Genomic DNA, 24,333 nt, shown 5'->3' with positions numbered 1-24,333 from the left:
TCTTTTAAATTTCTATGTGCTAATTATTTGATAACTAACCTTTGCATTATATATCTTTTAAAATATTAAATTAAAATTAATCTTTTTGTGTTTTATATAATTTTAAACTGTATATGTAAAACTACACTTTATGAATTTATTCTTGAATTATTTTACACGTGTTCTTCCATATTGATCTTAAAATACTTTAAAATTTACGAATTTATTCTTGAAATTATGTTATATGTGTTCTTCCATATTGATTATCTTAAAGTACTTTTGTTCAATTATCTAACACCACCCACCACTATCTGAAATGGAATAAAGTAAGCATGATATAATGAGGAGTTGTTTCAAATAAAAACAATTACTAAATTATAAATATATAATAATCATCATAAGTCAACATTGTTTTCCAAGTGAATATGTTTTGCATATTTAAAAAAAAAAAGTATATCAAAAGTCAAAACCATCTTATTTAAGTGGTTGAATTCATGTATCACTCGTCGTGGATCGAATAAACATATGTGTACATTAAATAAATAAATAAAAAATGATATTATGTTCTTAGAAACATGAAATTTTTAAAATGGAAGTTGACTTTACAACATGCTCATAGAATATCGAATGCCAGCCGACTATCCAATCATCCATTTACAATTTCTCTTCAACATTTATCACGTATCATCACGAATTAAACTAAACATTTTGAAAAGGTTTATCAATTATAATTATTCATTATCTTCTGTCCATGGCACAAAAATGTCAAATGATCCTTCACTTGCTTAAAAAAATCATTTAGGACTATTATAAATATGCCAACTAGAATAAATATATCTCTTATTTGTTGGAATCATGTGACCATCGTATTTAATTGTACGTTTTTAGCATTATCTTTATCTAAATGGACCGAACGGTCCTTTTATAATTTTCATATCTAAAAGTGGAGAAGAAAGCAAACATATTAAACGGGTGATTCTATTTACACCTAACTTTTTACTATTTGTATCAACTGATGTGGCATTAATAAATTTATATTTGTGTTTTTCTCTTATAATTTTTAATATGTAATATTTTATTAAAAAAAAATGAATACCGTTTGTGATGTCGAATTGGTTTTGAAGATTGAGGATTTTAAGATTTGATAAGGTTCAATTCTAAAAAGGAGAAATCTATTAATTTTTTACTTATATGTTGTTAATGCATTGTTTATACAGTTATATGAATATGTTGGTCGATGAGTTTGATTTACCTCTTACATGATAGATGGGGCAAAGACCGTTTGTCTTGGGTGAGTTAGGTAGTTAAGATTAACGGTTAAGATTTTTAAATATACAAAGGTAATTCAGATAAGCTAATTTTGTATATGAAAATTTTGATCTTAGCTATGACTATAATTGAATGGGGTTTTTAATTCAAGTGCAGGCATATTTTCTTGAAATCTGAACTTGGGCTTTACTTGAAAGGCCTTGGGTTTGTTTTTGTGGGCTAGAATTCCATTCGTATTTCTTATTTATAATGGGTTTCACTTCAGGTGGGCTATGGATCCCATTGCTGGTGCCTGGCATCTTATGTAGAGATGGGCATATCCAGTTTTTTTTATACCAGGAACCGGTTCTTAACCGTATTCGGTTCTTAAATGAGCGTGAATGGAATCTGTTCTTGTAGGAACCGGGGTTCCAGTTCCTACCCGGTTTTAGACCATTAATACTATAAATAAAGACGATCCTAAGGCATTGAATTCCATACCTGGTTGGGGCCTTTTAGAGGCTTTTTATATAAACCTTTCTCTTTTACCCGGGCTTGGGACTAACAACAATAAACTAAGAAGTTTTAGTTGACGGATTATTAAAAATAGTATATATACATAGCACATAAACACAATTATAGCATCTAACTAATTATCCAACCTTATTTTCTTTAGTACCAAAGAAGCAAAGTGTTGTCCGGGATTATTGGAAGGAAGATGCAGGCCATGCTTTTTGGATGTTACAGCCACACGTCCCTGTTTCTGAGCAAGCGGTTATTGAATGGTACTCTTTATCTGATGTGTTGTTTACGATTACTTTGAATGAGGGCAAAGATACTTGGTCTTGGGTTGGGAAAGGCGACGATCTGTTTTCTGTTAAAGCGGTTAAAAATCTGATGCTGAATAATAGGAGCTTTGGTGTTTGGTTCAAATACAAATGGGTGGCGTGGGTTCCTCTTAAATGCAACATTTTAGCGTGGCAAGCCGAAATGGGGCGGGTTCCGACTGCCACGGCTCTTTCGAGGAGAGGAGTTCACCTGCAGTCCGATGTCTGCAGCCTTTGCAACGTCTTCCCTGAAACAGTTAAGCATTTGTTCGTGGACTGTGGTTTTACGTCTGGGGTGTTGACAGCTATCGGAAGATGGTGTGGTTTAAATATTCAACAGGTTGTCGACGTTCGAGAGCTGCTCTGCTGCTATAAAAATGCAACAGCTGACAAAAAGTGCAGGAAGCTGATCTGCTGTCTGTTCATTGTTATGGTGTGGGCTATTTGGGGCGCTAGGAACGACAAGATATTTCGTCATAAAGAGCCGAAGGTGGTTGAAGTGGTCGCGTCCATCAAATCTCTTTCTTTTTTGTGGTTTAGAAGTAGATCTAGGTTGAAAAACGTTCTGTGGAAGAACTGGGTCAATTCCCCTTTGTACTTTTTGTAATGTCGTTGGTTGGAGGTCCTCAGTTTTGAGGATTGTCCGTTTTTTATGAAAGTAAATATTCAAAAAAAAAAAAAAAAACTAATTAACTAAATCAACTTCATAAGATCTTGGAAAATCAACCAAAATTCAATATTTATCTTGATGAAGTCATGATCTAATCAAAAGTAAATGAAAACTTTTGCAAACAAGTATGAAAAAATGGAGATTACAACTACAAACGACCATCTCTCTCAAATGATAGAGTAATCACTATTTTTTCAACTGCAACTCATTAAGTCTTAAAAGAAATTTGGGGGCCCTTGAAGGTGGAGGGCCTAAGCGGCTGCCTTATTGTTTTACACTGTAGGACCGACCCTGGTCACATGAACAAATAGAGTGACATGGGAATGCCATGTGATACCATATGTATCATCATGACTCACGTATGCATCTCGAGGTTTATAAGTAAATAGTGTCAGGTAAACTGCTTAAGTTATTAAAATCTAGTCTTTTAATAAAACTGGATATAGATTCTTTTATATAATTAATGGCATTGTATGTATAGTAATATAATGTGGAAAACTTGATAAAGTTTCTTACCAATTTCTGTTTGTAATTCTTGGTAGAAAATGAGACTTTTTGTTAATGGTAATTAACTTCTTTACTTTAGTTTGTAAATCTTAAAGAAAATATTATTTGTTAATTAACTGTGATTTTGATTTTCAAACAATGATTTTGTGTATTCGATTCTTTAAAGACTTTAAGAATTATGATTCAACCGTTAATTTTTTATTTCGTGTTATCTCTGATTTGTCCTTTGCAGCGGTTCTGGTGATTATACAAAAAAACTGACACCCATTCTACACATACCGAAACGACACCGATGCTATGAATTGACCGGAAGCCGTGAATGTGAACGGCGATGAAGCGATACGATTGTTGGCCGGAAACGATAAATGTCAATCGTCAATCAGAGAAGGTGTTAAATGTGAAACGACGGTCATAGAGATAATAGAAGGTGTTAAAAGAAGTACGACTGTCGTAATAGTTCGTGAAAGGATTCTTGAACGATTTAAAAGGGTTTTCTGGCCAACCATCGCTTAGTTTCGTCAAATCCCATCCATCTTCAAATCCTTTTTCTCAATTACAAGTGGCTATTGTTTCAAGACACATTCGGATGCGTCAGTTTACATAATCTACCATTTATATGAGTTCTAAAAATCATAACACTCTATTTTTCATTCATATTGTGCATGATATGCTCATTTACACCATTCATATAACAATTATTATTCAAAGTTATTTTTACTTTAAAATATTGCGTTAAATCAAAGAAAGTGATGTAAAGGAACAACATACATACAGAAAGTTTAGAATACGCGAAATAACTTTTTTTATCTGGACTTTAGAAAGAATAAGATGGATTTTCATACATAAACGATTTTGTTTTGCCTCGAGCAGTGCTCCATCAAACAAAAGATTACTAATATTTAAATGTATTCCAAGTATTTAAATAATTTGAAAATAATAAGAAATTGTTATTGTTATAGACACTATGGGAATTGCATCTCATATTGTAACATAAATGTGAAACGACGATCATACTTCCGGCCAACCATTTTATCCATTTTATCGCTTTTAACACCTTCTATGATCGTTGTTTCACATTTATATTAGTTGATCCTTGTAATTAAATTTGAATAAACGTAAGCATTTTAGCATCTCATATTGTAACATTAAAGATATTCATAATCAATGGCCCGCAGCAACGCGCGGGTTAGCGTCACCTCGTTGAAAACAAAGGTTAAGTACATCAATGCAGCTTATTATATAAAAAATCAGTTACTTCTTTATGTCATTTGCCAACCTTTATTAGTAAAGTTGGAATAATATTAGCTTCTGAAAAAAATGCTTAAGCACATCAATCTTACATTGGTACGTCACAATGAACTAAAGGTTCACGAACACTCGTTATCATATTTAAATTTGTGTCCTTCGAGTTATACAATTCTTCTCTAAATTTGGTGTATATGCATTATTGTCTAGTGGAGATGGATATGATGATCGGGCGGTTTCACTGGTGACACAATGATATCCCAGTGTTCTGTTAGTGATCCAAATTTACCGTTAAAAAAAACTAGATCTCATCAAACTCAACACAAAATCCCACAATTTTTTTTTTCTTCTAAAAACCAATTGATAATATAAGCTATCCATAAAACATAAATGTATCACTAAAAAATAAAACTTACCAATGTAAAATTGGATAATATTAAGCTATCCATAAAACATAAATGTATCACTTAAAAATACAACTTACCAATGTAAATTTGAGTTTGCCCTGGAAAAAAGAAACATATGCAATTATATAAAATAATGGAGCTTTGTCGCTTATATTATATCTCTTCTTGTTTTTTCAATTATCATTGTATGATAGTATAGATTGTGTTAAAGTGACATTCTTCACTTCAACAATTAATGTTGAGCATATGTTCTCTTACTTTTTGTATTGTTACTATATTTTATAGATTTTATTATCATGATCATGATGCCACTCTTTGATCAGAATATATACTAGAACAAACATTGCTTTTTTAAATATTTTTCTCTATGAAGTTTCACTTAATAATATAAGTATTTATACTCTTGTAATAACTACGAATGGATAATTAAACAATTCTAAACTAATTTCAGCCATGCAAGTTGTTCCAAAGAAAAATAACACAAAACTATACTTTTTTTAAGATTACCAAACACTCATACTCTATTTTTTTTTAACGGCAAACAAAGATTTTATTGAATAAAACAAACCCGGTTAACCAAACGTTTAACCGAGATGATTACAGCCACCAAAAATCAATAAACAAAATTACACGCGCATAATTGTTAAGTTAAAATTACACCAATTTTCCCACGAGAGAGTGACGCGCTTAGCCCGATTCTTTATCCAGAGATAACACTCATACTCTATTATAGTATATTCCATATGAGTCAAAAGGTAATATAAAATATTATCTTAGATAAGGATGTAGTGCAGTTTAACCAAAATATAAGAAACCGATCAAATAAAAAGATTTTTGCCGGGTTAGGCTTGGAATTTATCAAATATATTATTTGGTTTGTGGTTTATAAATCTAAACAAAATATTTAAAGCAAACAAAAAAGAAAAGAAAAGAAATCCATAGATATTCACGTCAAATTCAGTTTTTGAAACAAATAGATTTTTCTTTTCAAACTAGACGTGATTCAAAACTAAACTTGATTATTATTTATCGTCGTGTCATGTGTATTGAATTATTCTAAAGAATGATAGTGATATATATTTTTTTTACCAACGTTTTTTATTTTAAAACACAATTAATCTCATGTTTTATCTCGTAAAAATAACAAAACTTGTATTAGTTGGTTTGATTTACATAGACAAGTCACTTTAACGACATATCTAGCGTCTCGTCAAACCCGAACCCACCAACCCGCCGCAAACTGCATTGTTTGTACAACAACTCTGTTGTCGTTTCCTGCAGGAACATGAAAACCTTGTACTGCATGTAGCTCCTAACCAACTGGGCTCGAGCAGTGATTGTGTTTCTATTACAGTCTTGTTGGATAGTCTATGGGAGTTTGCTCACACTCGTGTTGCAGTCGGTGTTAGATAGGTTGTCGCCAGGGCCGGCCCTGAGAATTTGTGTACCCTGTTCGAGCTCGAAAAAATGTGCCCTTAGGCGTTAAAGAAATTGGGTATTGGGCTTACTAAAGGTCTAAACCTAATACCAAAGGGGTTAATAACTAATCAAAACCATAAGAATAGTTTTGTAAGAGGACCTATGTTGGTGTTTGTATGGGTGTACCCTATTAAAAAAATATTTTATATATACATATCGGGTTTTTTTCATAAAAAAACATGCCCCTCGAAATATCGGGCCCTGGCCGGTGGTCCTCCCCGCCCACCCCCAGGGCCGGCTATGGTTGTCGCGACAATGGTAGATGCCAGAGATAGAGGTGGTAGTGAGTGGTCTAAGACACATGTTGAAGAAGAAGATGGACTTAAAGGTACATTAGTAATTTCAAATAAGAACTACCAGAAAAACTAACAGTGTTAAGGTCAAAGAACGTAAAGCATGAAAAAATCAAACATTAAAGACAAAAAAAGAGTAAATTACCAAAATCACCCTTTATATATGTCACTTATTGCAAACTGTGTCCTTTGTCTTCAATAATTACAGAAAACGTACACGACGTTTGCAAACCCTTGTAAGTTATGTCCTTTAGCCTTAACCCAGTTAATTTTTGTGGTTAAATCTGACCAAATGGACCTTACATGAGAGTAAAATGACCAAAATACACTCATGTGGGGTCCATTTGGTCAGATTTAACCACAAAAAATTAACTGAGTTAGGGCTAAAGGACATAACTTGCAAGAGTTGTAAAAATCGAGTACGTTTTCTGTAATTATTGAATAAAAATGACACAGTTTGTAATAAGTAAAACACATAAAGGACAATTTTTATAATTTACTAAAAAAATTTTAGATTAATGAAACTTTAGAACAAACTATGTGGCCAAAAAAAATATTTTAGTTATTAAATTCTCTCAAACAATTATTTAGCAAAAGAAGTCCAACTCACTACACCTTTTCAACCAAAATCCTTACAAGATATATTTGAAAAAACCCAAACAAATAAATAAAAAATAAAATAAGCAACCCTTCCAAAAGAGGAAACCCTCATAACCCTCATCATTCACCCCCTCTAGTCTTCCCTTTCCTGATTTACACCCATGGCGACTTCAAACAACAACAACAACCCCACCATTCAACAAGACACCACCACTCCCCCTTGCGACTACTGCAACCACCACATCGCCGTCATCTTCTGCCGCGCAGACTCCGCCAAACTCTGCCTATTCTGCGACCACATCGTCCACTCCGCCAACACCCTCTCTAGCAAGCACCTCCGCTCCCAGATCTGCGACGGCTGCCGTTCCGCCCCCGTCTCTGTTCGTTGCTCCACCGATAACCTTGTTCTGTGTCGTGATTGCGACTGGGATGCCCACGGTAGCTGCGCTGTCTCCGCCGCACACGATCGTACCCCTATTGAGGGTTTCACCGGAACTCCGTCGCCCGTGGATTTGGCGGCAAATTGGGGGTTGGAATTGGGTTTGGATCAGAAGAAGAAGAAAAACCCTAATGACCCGGTTCGTGATTCGGGTCAAGATTCGGGTCAAGATTCGGGTCAGTGGGAGTACCCGGTTTTTGACCCGAATTCTTGGATGCAAGATCTCATGGTTCCTGATGAGAATCATAATAACAATAATGTGATGGGTAATAATAATATTAATAATAATAATATTAATAATAATAATATTAATAATAATAATAATAGTAATAATAATAGTAATGATGATGATGATGATGGTGGATTTAAGTTTAAGAAGTTGAATGGGTCATGTGGGAAGCAGAAAAATGTGATCTTGAAGCAGTTGAGTGAGCTTTTGAAGCAAAGTTTGGAGACATCTGAAGTGCCACGTCAGCAGGGTGATGAGGATGATGATGATGATGAGGGTGAGGATGAGGTGGAACATGGGCATCAACCTTTTACTTCTTTGTTGATGATGCAGGGGCCTTTGGATGTGGAGTTCTTGAAAGATGATCAGAGTTTGGAGCAGAATATGATGTGGAGTTCAAGACCGAGAGAACATCGAGGCACTCAGGTTGTGTTTTTTGATTCTTGAATGATTTGTTTTGGATTTGGTTTTTTGGTAGTTATATGTTTAGGTTTTCAGTATAGGATTTGAGTGTAAAGGTTGTAGCTTTTCGTTTGTGACATAAGTTTAGTCAGTGGCGAAGCTTGAGATTTCCGACCGAGGGGGCGGAAGTCACCGGACCTAAAAATTTCTATAAAACCGGGGGGTCAAAAACGTATATACCCAAAAATTCAATACAAAAACTACATACTCTCCGGTACTGAGCGAAAAGTTCGGGGGGTCGGCCGCCCCCTCCCGCCCCTTAAAAGCTTCGCCCATGAGTTTTGTACCTTGGTAAATGTTGTTTAGTACTAGGGTTGAGCACTTGAGCATGGTTTGTGGTTCGGTTATGGGCTAAAAACGAATCTACAGCTGTTTATAAAATATAAACAGTTTGGTTAATTCGGTTATTGGGCGTTGGTGGATTCATGGTAATTTCCATTAATGCAATTCTTTTAGTTTATAGAGAATAAACGATAACTAATATGTTATTTATAGAACACGAAAACAAATTTTTTCCGACATATATCTATCTTTTAGCTAAATTCATATTTAGATTTTATCTTATTAGCAAGCTTTTATTTGTTTAGGTATAATTTTGAAGTTTGAAGGTCTCCTTTGCATGCATGTGTAGAAAGTAGTACCATTATTAAATAGAAAAATATATATAAATATAATACTATCCTCTAAGCATGTGTTTAACTTTTGTTTGTGGCTTTTAGTGGTTTTATTTTTTTAATATACTACTAGAAGTAGTTATAAATCCAAATGGGTCCTTTTCAATCCATTAGAGTAGTTTAACTTTGTAAACATTGGTTTTCAAGATTTTAATATCATTTGTTACTTTTCACTAGATATTTGATATCTTTGTACCTTTTGACTTGAAAGAGTAAATTACGTTTGTGGCCCCGGTGGTTATATCACTTTTACTATATTAACCCAAAATAAGAATTTTTAACATATCTGCCCCCAAGGTCTCTATAACTAACCATTTTGGCCCCTAAGTCTAACCATTTTGACCCCCATGGTCTCTATAACTAACCATTTTGGCCCCCCATGATCTCTAGACTTAGGGGCCAAAATGGTTAGTTATAGAGACGATGGGGGCAGATATGTTAAAAATTCTTATTTTGGGCTAATATAGTAAAAGTGATACAACCACAGGGGCCAAAAACGTAATTTACTCGAATTGAAATCACTACTTTTCAGTTGTGTTATGCAAAAAGATTTGCTGAAATTGATCATGTGATATCATGCACACATAACGCTTATAGTTAGAAGCGGATAATCAACTTATTATAATACAACTTAGATCACCCTAAGGGTAAATTTGTAATTTGAATCCGTAGAAAATAAGCGGTTTGAAATTAACAATCTCCATAGATAGATATTCATAAGAGTAAATTATGTTTTTGGCACCTGTGGTTATATCACTTTTACTATATTAGCCCAAAATAAGAATTTTTAACATATCTGCCCCCATGGTCTCTATAACTAACCATTTTGGCCCCTAAGTCTAGAGATCATGGGGGCCAAAATGGTTAGTTATAGAGACCATGGGGGCTAAAATGGTTAGACTTAGGGGCCAAAATGGTTAGTTATAGAGACCATGGGGGCAGATATGCTAAAAATTCTTATTTTGGGCTAATATAGTAAAAGTGATATAACCACAGGGGCCAAAAACGTAATTTACTCTATTCATAATAACTTCTTTCAAGTGGCTATCTGTTTAAAAACATAATGCAATAAGCAGATGAGGTTTTCAACTAAGCAATCCTAAACAGCTCCTTGGTAAAATAATTATTTTCCGAGTAAAATACCATTTTTCGTCCCTGAGGTTTGGCCGGTTTTTGCGACTTTCGTTCAAAGGTGTGTTTTTCCGCGTCTGGATCCAAAAGTTTGAAATCTTGCCGTTTTCATCCGGCTTGTTAACTCCATCTGTTTTCTCCGTTAACTCAGGGGTATTTCCGTCTTTTTGATAACTTGAAGGGCAATTCGGTCTTTTTAGAAAGTTAAAATGGCCGAATTGCCTTTTAAGTTAGCAAAAAAGACGGAAATACCTTGACTCAATGGAGAAAAATGGATGGAGTTAACAAGCCGGATGAAAATGGCAAGATTTCAAACCTTTTGGAACCAGATGCGGAAAAGCAAACCTTTGGACGAAAGTCGCAAAACTGACCAAACCTTAGGGATGAAAATGGCATTTTACTCTTATTTTCTACTGAATTACAAACCTTTAATTATTTGTATTTTTTTCATGCAGATATGGGATTTTAACATGGGCCGATTAGCTAGTCCCGATGAATCTGATGCAAACAACGAAGGATTCATGATTAAAACATTTAATGAAAGTTTAAGCGAAGCAGAGAAAACAGGGTTAGGCGAAATGTACGGGATAAATTACTCCGCATCCCATTACGCTATTTCAGCTTTAAAAGTAAGACGTTTTTTTTTTTTTTTTTTTTTTTTTTCAGCTTCAAACATGTATATATCTGCCAAATATTAACATGTTTAGCTTGAAATTCAGAACAACTCAAATGACAGAAAAGCAAGTTATGTAACACCAAATGTGTATGGCGGTGGTTCAACTGATATCCAGTTCACGGAGCAAAACGTGACGGGGGCTGAAAAACTTGCCATGCCGTTACCGAAAGTTGATTTAGAGCTTATGGCAAAAACCAGAGGTGACGCAATGCTTCGTTACAAGGAGAAGAAGAAAAATAGAAGGTATTTTTCTTCTTTTTTAGTTGTAGGGAGTGTCTGGCTTTGAGGTTTCAGGTAGAGCTGTAAACGAACCGAACCGAATGGAGCCTTGTTCATGTTTGTTCGTTTAGCATTGAACTTGTTCACGTCGTCTTTGTTCATTATGGAACTGAACTTGTTCACAAACGGTTCACAAACACAGATAACATATACCATTGTTATTATTATTAGGAAAAATTACAAGTTTTGTCCTTTATCTTTATACCATTTTTTCAGGCGGTGTCCTTTTTAACGAATGTTGACAGACGGTGTCCTTTACTAGGTATTTTGTTGCAAGTTTAGTCCTTTACACCCAACTCAGTTAAAAAACCCTGTTAATTGTTGACAGGGGTTGTCCTTTACTAGATATTTTGTTGCAAGTTTAGTCCTTTACCTAGGTATTTTGTTGCAAGTTTAGTCCTTTACACCCAACAATTAACAGGGTTTTTTAATTGGGTTGGGTGTAAAGGACTAAACTTGCAACAAAATACCTAGTAAAGGACACCGTCTGTCAACATTCGTTAAAAAGGACACCGCCTGAAAAGTGATATAAAGATAAAGGACAAAACTTGTAATTTTTACTTATTATTATAAACAATAAAGCAACATTCTTGAATTCGAACATTAGACATATTCACCTTGTTAAGCACTTGATATAATAATCATAAACATAATTATCCAAAACAAAAGGACAAGTTAGACGTAATAAGCGTAAACATAATTGTCCCAAAATAATCTTAATCTAAGTTTCTAATGACTAAGCATTAACTAAACAAAACGAACGACCATGAATGGACATAAACGAACATATTACCGAACATTTGCGAAAGCAATCGAACGAACACGGCCTTTGTTCGTGTTCGTTCATTTAATGAATCGAACAAATAACTTGTTCATGTTCGTTCATTTATTAAACGAATGAACGTAAATGAATTTCTCGCTAAACGGGTCGCTGAACGTTTGGTTCGTTTACAGCCCTAGTTTCAGGCTTAACATTTATCTGATTAGTGAGTCTTTAATTTGGATTCTGCTTTTGCGTGTAGATATGACAAGCACATTCGTTACGAGTCAAGGAAGGCAAGAGCCGATACTAGAAAGCGAGTGAAGGGTCGGTTCGTGAAGGCTAATAACGAAGATGGTGCTGGTTAAATTGGCGTTTTGAGGACATGTGTATGTGTATTTATGTAGCGTTTGATCCGTTGATGATTGATTAACAACCGTAGATGTTTGACAGGACATTTAGAGGTATGCAAAAAGAGGATTTAGGGATGATGGTCTTCAAGTTCCTGTACAATGTACTAAATTTATATTCTTTTGTATCCCAAATGTTGTAACTTTTGTTTGTGATTCTCATGGCTAAGGTTCAACTTGAAGCTTGATTTGGAGTGTGTCCAGTGAGAAAGCATGTAGTCAATTGTATAAAAATGTAACGGGTTTTTTTTGTTTTTTTTAAATCAAATTTCTATCAAGGTAGAATTGTATTTTAACTCTCCGTATGGACATCTCGGTGGTTAAGTGGTGTGCTTCGTAACTAAAAAGCTGGAAGTTCAAATCTTTTAGTGTGTAGGTTTTGGTGTTTTTATTCTTGAAAATCTAGGATTTGTTGATGAATAAACAAAAAAATGTACATGTTTCCCAAAGGTTTTTAAATTGGTAACAAAGTTCAATTTTGGAAAGTTGGTTTAGACTATGGGTTTCATCCCTAATGATCATAAATTACCGTTTTTTTTAATTTTTTTTAACGGCTAAATTTGTCATCATTGGGATTTGAACCTTCGCCTATGTAAGGCTTTGTTACAGTATTGGATATTAGGGTATGTGTTATAGGCGTCATTGCCCAGTCACATAGGCAATATTGGTGCCCCAATACCATTACACATTGGCGTTAAAGACGGGCACTGCTCTAAAGCCCTTTGTGAGTGTGAAAGACGATAGTTGTGTTTATTTTTATTAGATTTTAAATTAATAATTAACATATAAACCAATCATTTAAAGTTATCTCATACCACATTTTACCCCGTCACAACAAATCTTCGTGGTGTGAAAAGTGAATAAAGGTGCGCCTACGTGTGTCGACTATGTGCAACACTTTTCTTTTTTCACCTTTCACCCACCAAGATGCATAGTCTTACTGTGGACAGTTGGTTTTTATACGATAAATCATCCCTTTGCTCTCAACTATGGTATTTTAATATTTTAATTTGAAGAACTATGATAAAAGTATGTTAGTTTTTTTTACGCAATGAAACTCGTTTATAGGTTGATGTATACCTTTTCTTTTGTGTGTATATATATCTATGTATATATTGATTTATGACCAACACACTACAATACATTGAACATTCTTCTTTTAAAATTTAGGTTGCTTTTTTTTTATGGGAGGTTGTGGGTCCGAGTCTCGCCTCAAACAATTTGCTCCCGGTTGAGCCAGGGGGTTTTCTTAGTTGTGGGTTTCGACCTGGGCGGGTGTGCTAGGTTACCACATTCTGTTCTTTGAGCGCAAGAGTGATCCATTTGCTAGGGAGGGTGATCCTGGGTCTTTTCTGTTCAAAAGATAACTGTAATTTTTTACTCTTTAAAAAGTTTCTTTTTGTTGTAACGCTCAATGATCCTACAAAACACTTCTCACTTCCACAGAGGACGGTCCATCTCAACAAGGTTAAGTACCGATTGATCTATGTAACTACACTACAATGACGGTAATCCCTTTACGACGAGTCTAGGGGAGTTGTCTCCATCGATTTAGTTGGCGTAGATTGATACAAGGGATGATGGTCTTTTAAGAGGACTAGAGGAGTCAGTGACTATGGTAGTGTGCAGAGCAGGCAAAGAGCTCAACTACGGGGGTCCCCTACCATCGAAGTTTTTCTTTTTTGACCAAATGGTACATGTTTTTGAACATGTAGAAAACATGTAATGATGATAATGCACATGAACACAAATATATCTTTATATGATGGTTCTTCTTGGCCTATGGCATTGTGGCCTAGAGACATATTGGGGCGGGATAAGGCTTAGGGACTATTAGGTCCTGGGTTCGATTCCTACAAGTGAGTTTTCTCAGATTTATTGGATTTCCTCCTGAATTGTTGTATAAGCATTATATATCTAGTGGAGATGGATATGATCGGGTGGTTCAGCTGGTGGCAGTGACAGACCCAAAAAACAGGGGCGGACCTAGGTGAAACCCAGGGTGGGCTGGCGCACCCCTTGAAAAAATAAATTAATGTATTTTAGGCAAAAAAAACCCGACCGCACCCCTTGAAAATATGCTTGAACCACTCATCCGCACCCCCAACAAATAATTTCTGAGTCCGCCACTACCAAAAAATATTTTCAAGGGGTGCGAATGAGGAGTTTAACCAAATTTTCAAGGGGTGCGGGTGGGATTTTACCCTATAAAATACACTATTTTTTTTTTCAAGGGGTGCGCCCGTCCACTCACCAACCTTACTAGATCCACCCCTAGTTGGTGACACGATGATAGTCCAGTAGGGTTGCAAACGAACCAAACAAACACGAACAAGACCTTGTTCATGTTCGTTTGTTAAGAAATATATGTGTTCGCGAACTGTTCACGAACACTTATCGGACGAGATTTTATGTTCGTGTTCGTTTGTTAATGAAATGAACTTGTTCATGTTTGTTTGTTAATTTTAGACAACGGACAAAAACGAACGTTGACGAACACAAATGAGCATAAAATAATGTTCATGAACACAAATAGAAACAGACGAACACAAACAATCGATCATAAACAGAATATATAATACACTGACACTTATTAGATATTTAATTTGTCGGAATTTTGAAGTATTTAAATAAATACAAAAATTAAAAACACTAATGAACTATCGAACACAAACGAACACGTTACCGAACGTTCACGAACATAAACGAACGAACATGGCCTCTGTTCATGTTTGTTCATTTAACTAAACGAACGGAATTTCTTGTTCATGTTCGTTTGTTTAATAAACGAACGAACACAAACAAACTTCTCACCGAACAGTTCACGAACCGTTCGCCAAACGTTTGATTCGTTTGCAGCCCTATAGTCCAGTATTCGTTAGTTATCTAAATTTGCGGTTAAAAAATTACTAGGAAAAAAAGTTCATTGGTTACCTTTTCAAAGTTGTAGACCGTTTCTTTTCTTTTCAAAGTCATAGACCATCGGGTCGGGTCCCCTACCATCGATCAATGTGTATGACCATGCAATGCAAATCATTGATAATGAAAGAACGTATTGTTTCTTTTGAGGAGAAGTCGATCATCGTTTCTAATGTGTCCCATTGTGACCACAATTTTTGCTTTGTATTTCTTTATTTTGAATTTGGAATTTCAAACACTATATCTTTTTATCATTGTATTTCCTATTCAAAAAAGTATTAAGGAAAAGCAAAGAATATTAGTTGACCACTAGTTGCCAATAATAAAAAAGGAGTAATCATACTAAAGCACTTCAATATCATAACAAAGTACAATCTGTTTATTGGCTAATTGGTAGACTAATTGACATAACATTAAAGTGATCAACTTGGTTAAAATATAAAATACACATTTTTTTGGTATATATATGTTAAACAAGTTCAAGGAAATGGATCTTCAAACACCTATAACCATTCAAATAACCGCAAAATAGATCGTCACTAGTCTCGCTATAGATAGAGTTATCTTTATGTGAACACTCTCCAGTGTGAGTGAGAACAAACATATGTTAGCGAGAATAAACAAAGAAAGTGAATAACTATTGTGATAGAGATCATTATCTGAATTCTTTTTCACTACTTAATGTTTTAACTAGATATTGTAAACCTCTCAATACATGAGGTACACACCTCTATACACACAAATGTTGTAAATTAAGAGTATCTATATTCTTAAATTATATTACAAATTAGAAATTATAAAGAAAAATAAAATATTTACAAAGAATTATTCATTAAATAATATATTTATTAGACTATACATATAAATATAAGAAATCCTTAAATCATATTACATTACATATTAATAATATTAAAAAATCTATAAAATGTTTACAAAGAGCTTAGTCATAAAAGCTAGAAATATAAAGATAAAAAATTGAAATATATGGGTTGCAAAGCGGGTTAACAAGCTACCGATCAAATAAAGAAATAATGCAGGAGATATATAAACCAATGGTGTTAAAAATGTAATAGCCAAATTTCATGTAGCTTCGTCTTCCTAAAATATACGATGTCCCTCACACCTCGTATACAAATAAAACATATAAAACTTCTTTATCCATATCTTGTGACAATGGTCCCATAACATAGGTTCTTCTTGTTTGTTAGGGTGAACCACCGGCATACATTAACTCTAATTACCAAGATGTTAAACAATTAACATTTATGCACGACGTTCTTTTAATCATCCCCTCACACTCATGTTTTCCAAATGGTAACCAAAGAGGATGAAGGTAGTGTCATTGGTAGCAACGACTGTGGTGTCTGGTAGGTGGTGGCGGTGATAGTGATAGTGAAAACACACATGTGGTGACAGACAGTGTCGGCAATGATGACGTTGGTGTTAGTGATGATCACTTGTAAAACTCGTTAGCATGTTGTAGTGTGTCTTTTGTTACATGTTTTTTTCCAACCAATATCACCTGTAAAAATAATACATACATGCAGCCTAGTTTAGAAACCCTACTAAATAAAATTGCAATTGTTTCATATACTATTAAGGGGTAGGGGCGCCCATCACTCATCACTCATCCTTCACTCACAACTTTCAATCAAGTTTCGCCATGTCATCAAGCATTATTCCATCATTAGTGATGGATTTTAGTGGAAATGCCCATCACTCACCACACACCCATCTCCAATTAAAAATAGCTCACCACTCAAACATGTAAAACGCGTGATAAATTCAACGCGTTATGAAATCCACGCGTTTTGGAAACCACCGGCGGTGGTGTATCACGCGGTAAAACGCGTTGTTCCCCTCCATAATGGACTGCCCCGGGTCCCCTTAATGTATGTATACCTAAAAGTAAAATTCAATATTCAAATAATGTCGCTTCATGAGCATAATATGCGCTTAAAAAGAGAAAACAAAACATATATTCTTTTTAGTTAATATTGGACGGTCACTATATTGGGTTGGGCCGTTGGGGTATAAAACACTTGTAATAACAAAAAAAAAAAAAAAAAAAAAAATTCTTATTTAATCTTGTTGTGTCATTTGGTTTTGGACTTTTCGGTCCCCATATATTCCCACCGCACCCAAACAAGCTCAAGATTCTTTATTTCCCACTTCAACTCTTGTAGTCTTGTTCTTCAAGTACACACACAACCCCTCCAACCTCTTTAAACTTCCTAAAAATGGCGGTTTTGTTTCTTCTCCTTCTTCTTCTTCTTCAAATATCCACATCTACATATGCAAACATTGAAGGTAAACATACATATAATCTCCATTTAACCTCCTATGCTTTAGACCCATTCATAATTATTATTATTACTTAATTAATATTCATACAGGAGATGCTTTGTATGCTATGAGAAGATCAGTGAAGGACCCTACCAATGTTCTTCAAAGCTGGGATCCAACTTTGGTTGACCCATGTACATGGTTTCATGTTACTTGTGATTCCGAGAACCGGGTTACCCGGCTGTAAGTGCAGTCACTAGTCACTGTTTTTAGATGCTTCAGTTTCATAAACCGGACATAAACATTTTTGGGTCAGTTCGACTGATCCGGATATCAAATAATCTAAAATTACAATATGAGAAATTAACAATTAAATTCCATCTAAAAGTAAAACTTTTATGGTTCTTTAATTTAATGTAATTTCTTGTTGAATCGAAAAAATATGTCTTTTTGCCCAACAAATGGAATCTTTATGTGGAAAGAATAGATTTATTATAAAAGTTCTTTTTTTTTTTATGTTGGGTGTAGTGATCTTGGAAATGCGAAATTGTCGGGTAATCTTGTTCCTGATTTGGGGAAGCTTGAGCGTCTTCAGTACTTGTAAGTAAATCTTATATAAATAAATAAGCTGTACGGCTATGAAATTCTTTTTGTCGGATTGAGTTGGGTCACCAAAGTATTTTTGGTTTTTGAGTGTAAACATAAGGTTTTCATTTTAATTTGGTTTCTATTGCTTATTGAAGGGGAATTTAATTCCAATTGAGTGTGAGTTTAATTAATTACTAACTACTAACTTAATGGAAATTTTATCATGTTCCTTTACATCATAGGTCTAGTGACAACACACCTATTGTATTGATAGCCATAAAAGAATTAAAAAATGACGTGATAAATTATGGGCCAAACTGTCTGGTTGACAGGACCAAAACGCAGCCAAAGCTTGGCGTTTTGGTCCGGTCAACAGACCCGTCAGACACCCGTCAGTCTTTGTCTGGTTAACCGGACCAAAACGCCGCGTTTTGGCCACAGTTCGACACTGCAAGGTGTGCATATAAGGACAAAAAACACATTTTTTGGTGTGTAAATAGGCAAAATGGTGTGTAGATAGGTACACACAGAGGTTATTGTCCGAAAACCTACTAGATCATTCGAATTTCGGCACTATATAAAATCTACGGGTCACTTAGGCCCGTTACCATGTAGTGGGTCCATCCCTAGAAATAACCCACATTTCTTAAAACATGATAACCGAAAGTTACAATTCTTCCAGATTTCACGTGATTCACATTAAAAGCATAATAAAATAATAAAATCATAACCAATTTTCTTTCAAATCTTAAAAACTTTGCTCTTTGATCATTGAATAGAAATAAATATAGGCATGTGGTGTGTTTGTTTTGCAGGGAATTGTACATGAACAATTTTGTGGGGACAATACCATCTGAATTTGGTGGACTTAAGAATCTTATAAGCTTAGATCTCTTCCATAATAACCTTACCGGTTTTATTCCTCCTTCTCTTTCCAAGCTTTCCAATATCAGATTCATGTACATTTCCTCACTCTTTATTCTTTTATATTTTGTATATTAGATATAGATTATAAAATATAAAGGTTCATGGGTCGGTCAGGGTCAGGTTGGGTAACAAGTCAAAACAAGAATCTTTTTAATATGTATCGAAATAGGTTGGTTGTCCTACAAACACTTTTTTTTGTTGTCTACTCAAAAAATAGTTATATTTTTGGCGTTTAAGTCTATTAGATTACCGCAAGTATGTAATTGTAGTTTATTAAAGTTTCTAAATACTATGATTTAGGAGGCTATATACATTGAAAATATACGTTGGGTGACTTTTGACACGTTTTAACATAGTTCATTTTTAACCAAAAATTTACTTGACCCATTCGACCCGATCATTAAATGGGTCAAAGACAACTTAACTGAACAGACATTCGGTAAACCATGAATGCAGGCGGCTTAATCACAACAAATTCACAGGAAGAATTCCAAGAGATCTTACTAAGCTTCCCAATCTTAAGATTCTGTGAGCTAACAATTCTCTCATTCTCCATATTTTTTTTATTTATTATACTTTGTTATGTGGTTAGATTCAGTTATATTATGTTTAATATATATTAACTATTTTTTTTTTGTCAGGGATGTGTCGAATAATGATTTATGTGGCACGTTTCCGACTTGGGGTTCTTTCTCTAAGTTGACAGAAGAAAGGTGCGTTTTGTTGATATAGTTGGTAATAGTCATGCTATTTGCTTGCAGTTATAAATAAAAGTGACGTTAGCGGTTTTTCTATTTCAGTTTCATGAATAATCCGCGATTAGAAGGACCAGAACTTATGGGTTCGGTTGGGTACGATGATCGTGATGGGAACTGATGATATTCTGAGTGAAAATGGCATTTGGATTTGGATTGCAAAGAATAATTAATCAGTGCTAGTCAAGTGAAGTACTCCTAGTACTTTTGTAACGTTGTGTGTTGTGATACTTATAGTCTTTGTAGATTGTAATAAATAATCTTTATAAATGGAAATGAACCATTTTTATATTACAAGCCTTATTGAACCTTTTAATTCATAGATGGGTTTGCATTAGAGGTGTACAAAAAAACCGTACCTGAAACTGGACCCGGTAAAAAAACCCGGAACCGGTTTTTTTAATACCCGGGTATTCTATCCTGAAACCGGAACCGACCCTACCCGTAGGGTATAGATAGGGTATAAATTTTGATCTCAATACCTGGAACCAAAACTGAAACCTAACACACCCGATTAATACCCGAAACCGGACAAGAACCAGAACCGGAACCGATTATACCCGGCTATGCCCAATATATGATTCTAATATCATTCTTTTAAATTTCTGTTAGTACATTTATTTTAATTTTCTTACATTACACAATGCATATTTAATAATAACTAACAGGATACCGCGCGATGCGGCAGAAGCGACACATCTAGAGAAAACAAAGCGTTGGGCTTTTTGGGCATTTCCTCATTGAAATACCCATATGTTGTGTAAGTGATCATTTTTATTAGTCTTTCTAAATTCATCAATTTAACAACCAATATTTTGAAAACCAGAATCGAGTAGCATTGGCGCGGCTGGTTCAGTTACAAGCTAATGGACCATACACATATGAATAGGTCATTTTGAGCAAACCGGACACATACAATCATATCGATGGAGACCAACGTTAAGTCACACAAAAAACCCAATATCCTTATACAGATAGGGTAAGTGAGTATGGTATCACAAGTAATTTATGATCAGTATAATACTATAATACATCTTGTTTGATTATAAAAGTAAAACTCAAAGGGTTTGTTATTCGATTTGAAACTAAATTGAAGTTAAATTAAGTGCAAATCTAAGCGCATGCACACACACACGCAAAAACCCTTTTCAAGATAACTTAATTGATTTGTGATATAACAAGAAATAAACTATCATATTCGTTTCAGATTTTAGTAACTAAAGGTTGCGTTTGATTTAGAATTTTAGATTACATAGACACAATCACATCTTGCATAGCATACCGAATCTAGGCATTGTTAACGCCCTACGTACCCCACACATTGTCTTATCGCTAACTATGTGAGATTGAGGGAGGACTTGGGTTCACAAGAATGTTATCTTACATTTGAATTCAATAACAAGTTACACAGCCAATGTGTGATGAAATAACATTTAAATCAAAACCAAAGTTATTCAATCGTATAAAATTTAAGAAATCGCCAATCAAATTACCATATAAAAAAACAATCAAAACTAATCCCGGTTGTTATCAAATGACGTAGGTGTGTTGAGTAGGCAAAACCAATGTGCATAGGATATCCTTCAACTATCTGAGATGAAATAAAGAATGGAACGGGGTAAATTGTAATTTATCATCAAGTCAACACGTATGCCTCATGAAACAAACCTATAAATGTTATTTACCATTCTCTTTGAGATCTAGAAGATAGGGTGGTGTTTCTAGGTCGATAGGCTCTAACGCACATTGTATAATACCAAATTCAACTTCTGTCCAAAACATAGCTCTAAGTACTAAGTAGCGGTGTAAACCAAGCCCGAATTTGGCTCATTTAACTTAAGTAAGATTGAGCTTGGCTCGAATCCGGCTCCTTTTTTATTTACAAATTATTCAATTAATTAATTTATTTATATACACATATAATTTTTTTACTTATAAGTTTATATTTATATATGTTTATGTATAACATATAACATATTATTTACTGTTTACTTTATTTTTATCATAATTTTATTTACAACTTTTATATAATTTTTTTACTTTTATATTTATATTTATATATTTTTATATATAACATAATATTTTCCGTTTAGTTTATTTTTATCATAATTTTTAATACAATAATAATAAATATTATTATATTATGTTCATATATTAAACAAAAGATATATAAATAATAAGTTTATTTAGGTTTGTGAGCTTAGTCAAATTTAGTATGTAAAGCTCTTGTTTGGGTTCGTTTAAATGTGATTAGATTCAAACTTTTAGCAAAACAATTCTGTAGAACCAGGCTCATTTACGCCCTGTAAGGCACTTGCCCTTTTTCCCCTTTGCATGACCCAGCCACTATAGGCCCACAATGCCTTAAAAGTTGCCCTTAAAATTGCTTTTCTTTTCTTTCTTCCGTTTTTTCTTCTACTCTTTTCCTTTGTTTCTTTTGTTTTTCTTAAACCATTATTTCTCCTCTATGCATTAGCATGAAACGCATGTATTTCTCACATTATGGCTTCTTTTCATGTCTTTCATTTCTATATTTTCTTCTCCTTTTATGATATTAAGGTCCATTTCATGCAACAAGGTGTTGATAATCGAATGATTGACTCGCATGTCATGTGACTCGGTGTAAACACGGAAAATTAGTAAAGAAGTGTGTCAATGACTTTCAAAATCATCAACAAAGATAGTTAAAAAATAATGATGTTACAAATATGCATGTAAATTAAACAAAAAAAAAAAACATTTGAGTGATAATCACCCCTACCCCCTTTATAACAACCAGTTTTTAATAAATTAAACTTGTTCAACTATTTAAAAACTACAACTCGGTTTATAAAGTATCTATCTATATCTATCCTATATAATAAAGTAAACCTATGGAAGACACCTGTCATTCATTGGAGCTATTTATTTTTTTGTTTTCCCGCATCTCTCTCCTCCTTAACTATCTCCCTACTTACTTATAAATACTTACTTTTTTATAATCAGAGATATTCATTATCCCATCCTTAATTATCTCCTACTTAATTATAAATATTTATTTTTTATAATTAAAAATATTCATTATATATAGATATTAATAACAGATAAGACTGGAATTCAAAGATATATAAATAATCTATTCACTTCACATAAAAATATCTTTAAATTATATAAATAAAATATTAATACGTTCGGTTTTTCATTATTCTCCACCGGCTTTTTTTTATTCCTATCATGCTCACTTATTTACTTGACATATATTCTTCCTACATATTTTTGTGTGTTCTTTTAGCTAAAAACCATCTGAATAATATATCCATATAATAAATACAAATGGATCGTTTTGTCCATCAATATATTGTTTACTATAACGGGTTATTTATTACATAAGAAAAAATTACACCGTTGGTCCTTGCGGTTTCTACTAAATTTCAATGTTGGGTAGTAATAGTTTTTTGTTGCAAAATCAGGTATTAATGTTCTAATTTGTTACAATGTTGAATACTAAGGCCAAATCTTGTCACAAAGTTGAGTACTAAGGCTAAATCTTGTTAACTTTTTTTTAAGTATTATTAAAATGACTAAAATGCCTTTTAGTATCTAGAGAGACTATTTTTTAATTAATTATATTTGACTAAAATAATTTAAAGTTTTATTTATATTTATATTTTTTATATTTTTCTGTTTTATTTATATTTTTATAAATTAAATGAATTTGAAGTTACTATTTATAAACTTTGAGTTTATATATAATAAAATAAAATGCTAGTAAAAGAAACTTTTTAACTTAATCTAAATAATATTATATATAAACTCAGAGTTTATAAATAATAAATTTCAAATCCATATACTTTTATAAAAAATATAAATAAAACAGAAAAATATAAATATAAATATAAATATAAATATAAATATAAATATAAATATAAATAAAACTTTTAATTATTTTAGTCAAATATAATTAATTAAAAATAGACTTTATTTATAAAAGAGCATTTTAATTATTTTATTATAATGTTAAGGACTCCTTGATCCTTTAATTACTGTATCTTAAGAGACATTATGGTACATCAAAGGCTCAAAGAAGTTATTTGTGATGTTCTAGATTACTTCATCAGTAAAATCTTTTTTTCTGGCCAGGACAATTCCTTTTGCTTACTATTTTAGATAGGTGAGGCTATCATGTAAAATGTAAAGGATCATCCTATAGGGTGTTGCTAAATACACTCTCATTTTTTCTAAATTTACTAATTGCACTCCCCCCTTTAAGTTTGTAAATAAATACAATCGACCCTTGTATTTTTTATTTTTTGAAAAATTGTATTAGGAAATATCCCTATTTTTATAGGGGTTTATCTACTTGTCATAATTTGAATATTAAGATATATGTGCCAATACACAACGATTCTATCAAAAAAAAAAATATGTACTCATTGAAAGGAGATTAAGAGAGAGCTTGAAGAAACACTTTGTTTCAAATTTGATTTTCATCATAGTTCTAATTGGTTAAGTGTTCTTGGTATGTATTCATCTTCTTTCATAATAATATAGTTGTTTTAAGAAA

At 33.4% G+C, this 24,333-nt stretch overlaps 3 protein-coding genes across 3 annotated transcripts; all 3 read left to right on the top strand.

Annotated features, from left to right (window-relative positions):
* The first annotated feature begins 1,245 nt into the window (after positions 1-1,245).
* LOC118481329 lies at positions 1,246-2,661 on the top strand. Its single transcript, XM_035976780.1, has 2 exons — positions 1,246-1,270; positions 1,904-2,661. The coding sequence occupies exons 1-2, from the start codon at positions 1,246-1,248 to the stop codon at positions 2,659-2,661; spliced, it is 783 nt and encodes a 260-aa protein (XP_035832673.1).
* A 4,666-nt stretch (positions 2,662-7,327) lies between these two features.
* Positions 7,328-12,503, top strand: LOC110871807 (zinc finger protein CONSTANS-LIKE 15). Its single transcript, XM_022120558.2, has 4 exons — positions 7,328-8,349; positions 10,646-10,819; positions 10,910-11,109; positions 12,168-12,503. Exons 1-4 carry the CDS (start codon positions 7,417-7,419, stop codon positions 12,271-12,273), a joined length of 1,413 nt encoding a protein of 470 aa, XP_021976250.1. The 5' UTR covers positions 7,328-7,416; the 3' UTR covers positions 12,274-12,503.
* A 4,880-nt stretch (positions 12,504-17,383) lies between these two features.
* On the top strand, positions 17,384-20,084 carry LOC110871808 (leucine-rich repeat protein 1). The gene is made up of 7 exons (XM_022120559.2): positions 17,384-17,544; positions 17,631-17,763; positions 18,049-18,120; positions 18,924-19,067; positions 19,492-19,563; positions 19,677-19,748; positions 19,836-20,084. Exons 1-7 carry the CDS (start codon positions 17,475-17,477, stop codon positions 19,909-19,911), a joined length of 639 nt encoding a protein of 212 aa, XP_021976251.1. The 5' UTR covers positions 17,384-17,474; the 3' UTR covers positions 19,912-20,084.
* The last annotated feature ends 4,249 nt before the right edge of the window (positions 20,085-24,333 follow it).

Source organism: Helianthus annuus, chromosome 8 (genome assembly GCF_002127325.2).
Source record: "Helianthus annuus cultivar XRQ/B chromosome 8, HanXRQr2.0-SUNRISE, whole genome shotgun sequence".
NCBI lineage: Eukaryota > Viridiplantae > Streptophyta > Magnoliopsida > Asterales > Asteraceae > Helianthus > Helianthus annuus.
Note: the sequence above shows the minus strand (reverse complement) of the source record. Positions and strands in the feature narration are given on the sequence as shown.

Excerpts from the sequence above, each read along its gene's own strand:
- LOC110871807 (XM_022120558.2), top strand. The coding sequence starts at position 7,417 with ATGGCGACTTCAAACAACAACAACAACCCCACCATTCAACAAGACACC. Across the intron at positions 8,350-10,645 it reads GAGAACATCGAGGCACTCAG|ATATGGGATTTTAACATGGG; the intron begins GTTGTGTTTTTT and ends TTTTTCATGCAG. Across the intron at positions 11,110-12,167 it reads GAGAAGAAGAAAAATAGAAG|ATATGACAAGCACATTCGTT; the intron begins GTATTTTTCTTC and ends TTTTGCGTGTAG.
- LOC110871808 (XM_022120559.2), top strand. The coding sequence starts at position 17,475 with ATGGCGGTTTTGTTTCTTCTCCTTCTTCTTCTTCTTCAAATATCCACA. Across the intron at positions 17,545-17,630 it reads TACATATGCAAACATTGAAG|GAGATGCTTTGTATGCTATG; the intron begins GTAAACATACAT and ends ATATTCATACAG. Across the intron at positions 19,564-19,676 it reads CTTCCCAATCTTAAGATTCT|GGATGTGTCGAATAATGATT; the intron begins GTGAGCTAACAA and ends TTTTTTTGTCAG.
- LOC118481329 (XM_035976780.1), top strand. The coding sequence starts at position 1,246 with ATGGGGCAAAGACCGTTTGTCTTGG. Across the intron at positions 1,271-1,903 it reads GCAAAGACCGTTTGTCTTGG|TACCAAAGAAGCAAAGTGTT; the intron begins GTGAGTTAGGTA and ends TATTTTCTTTAG.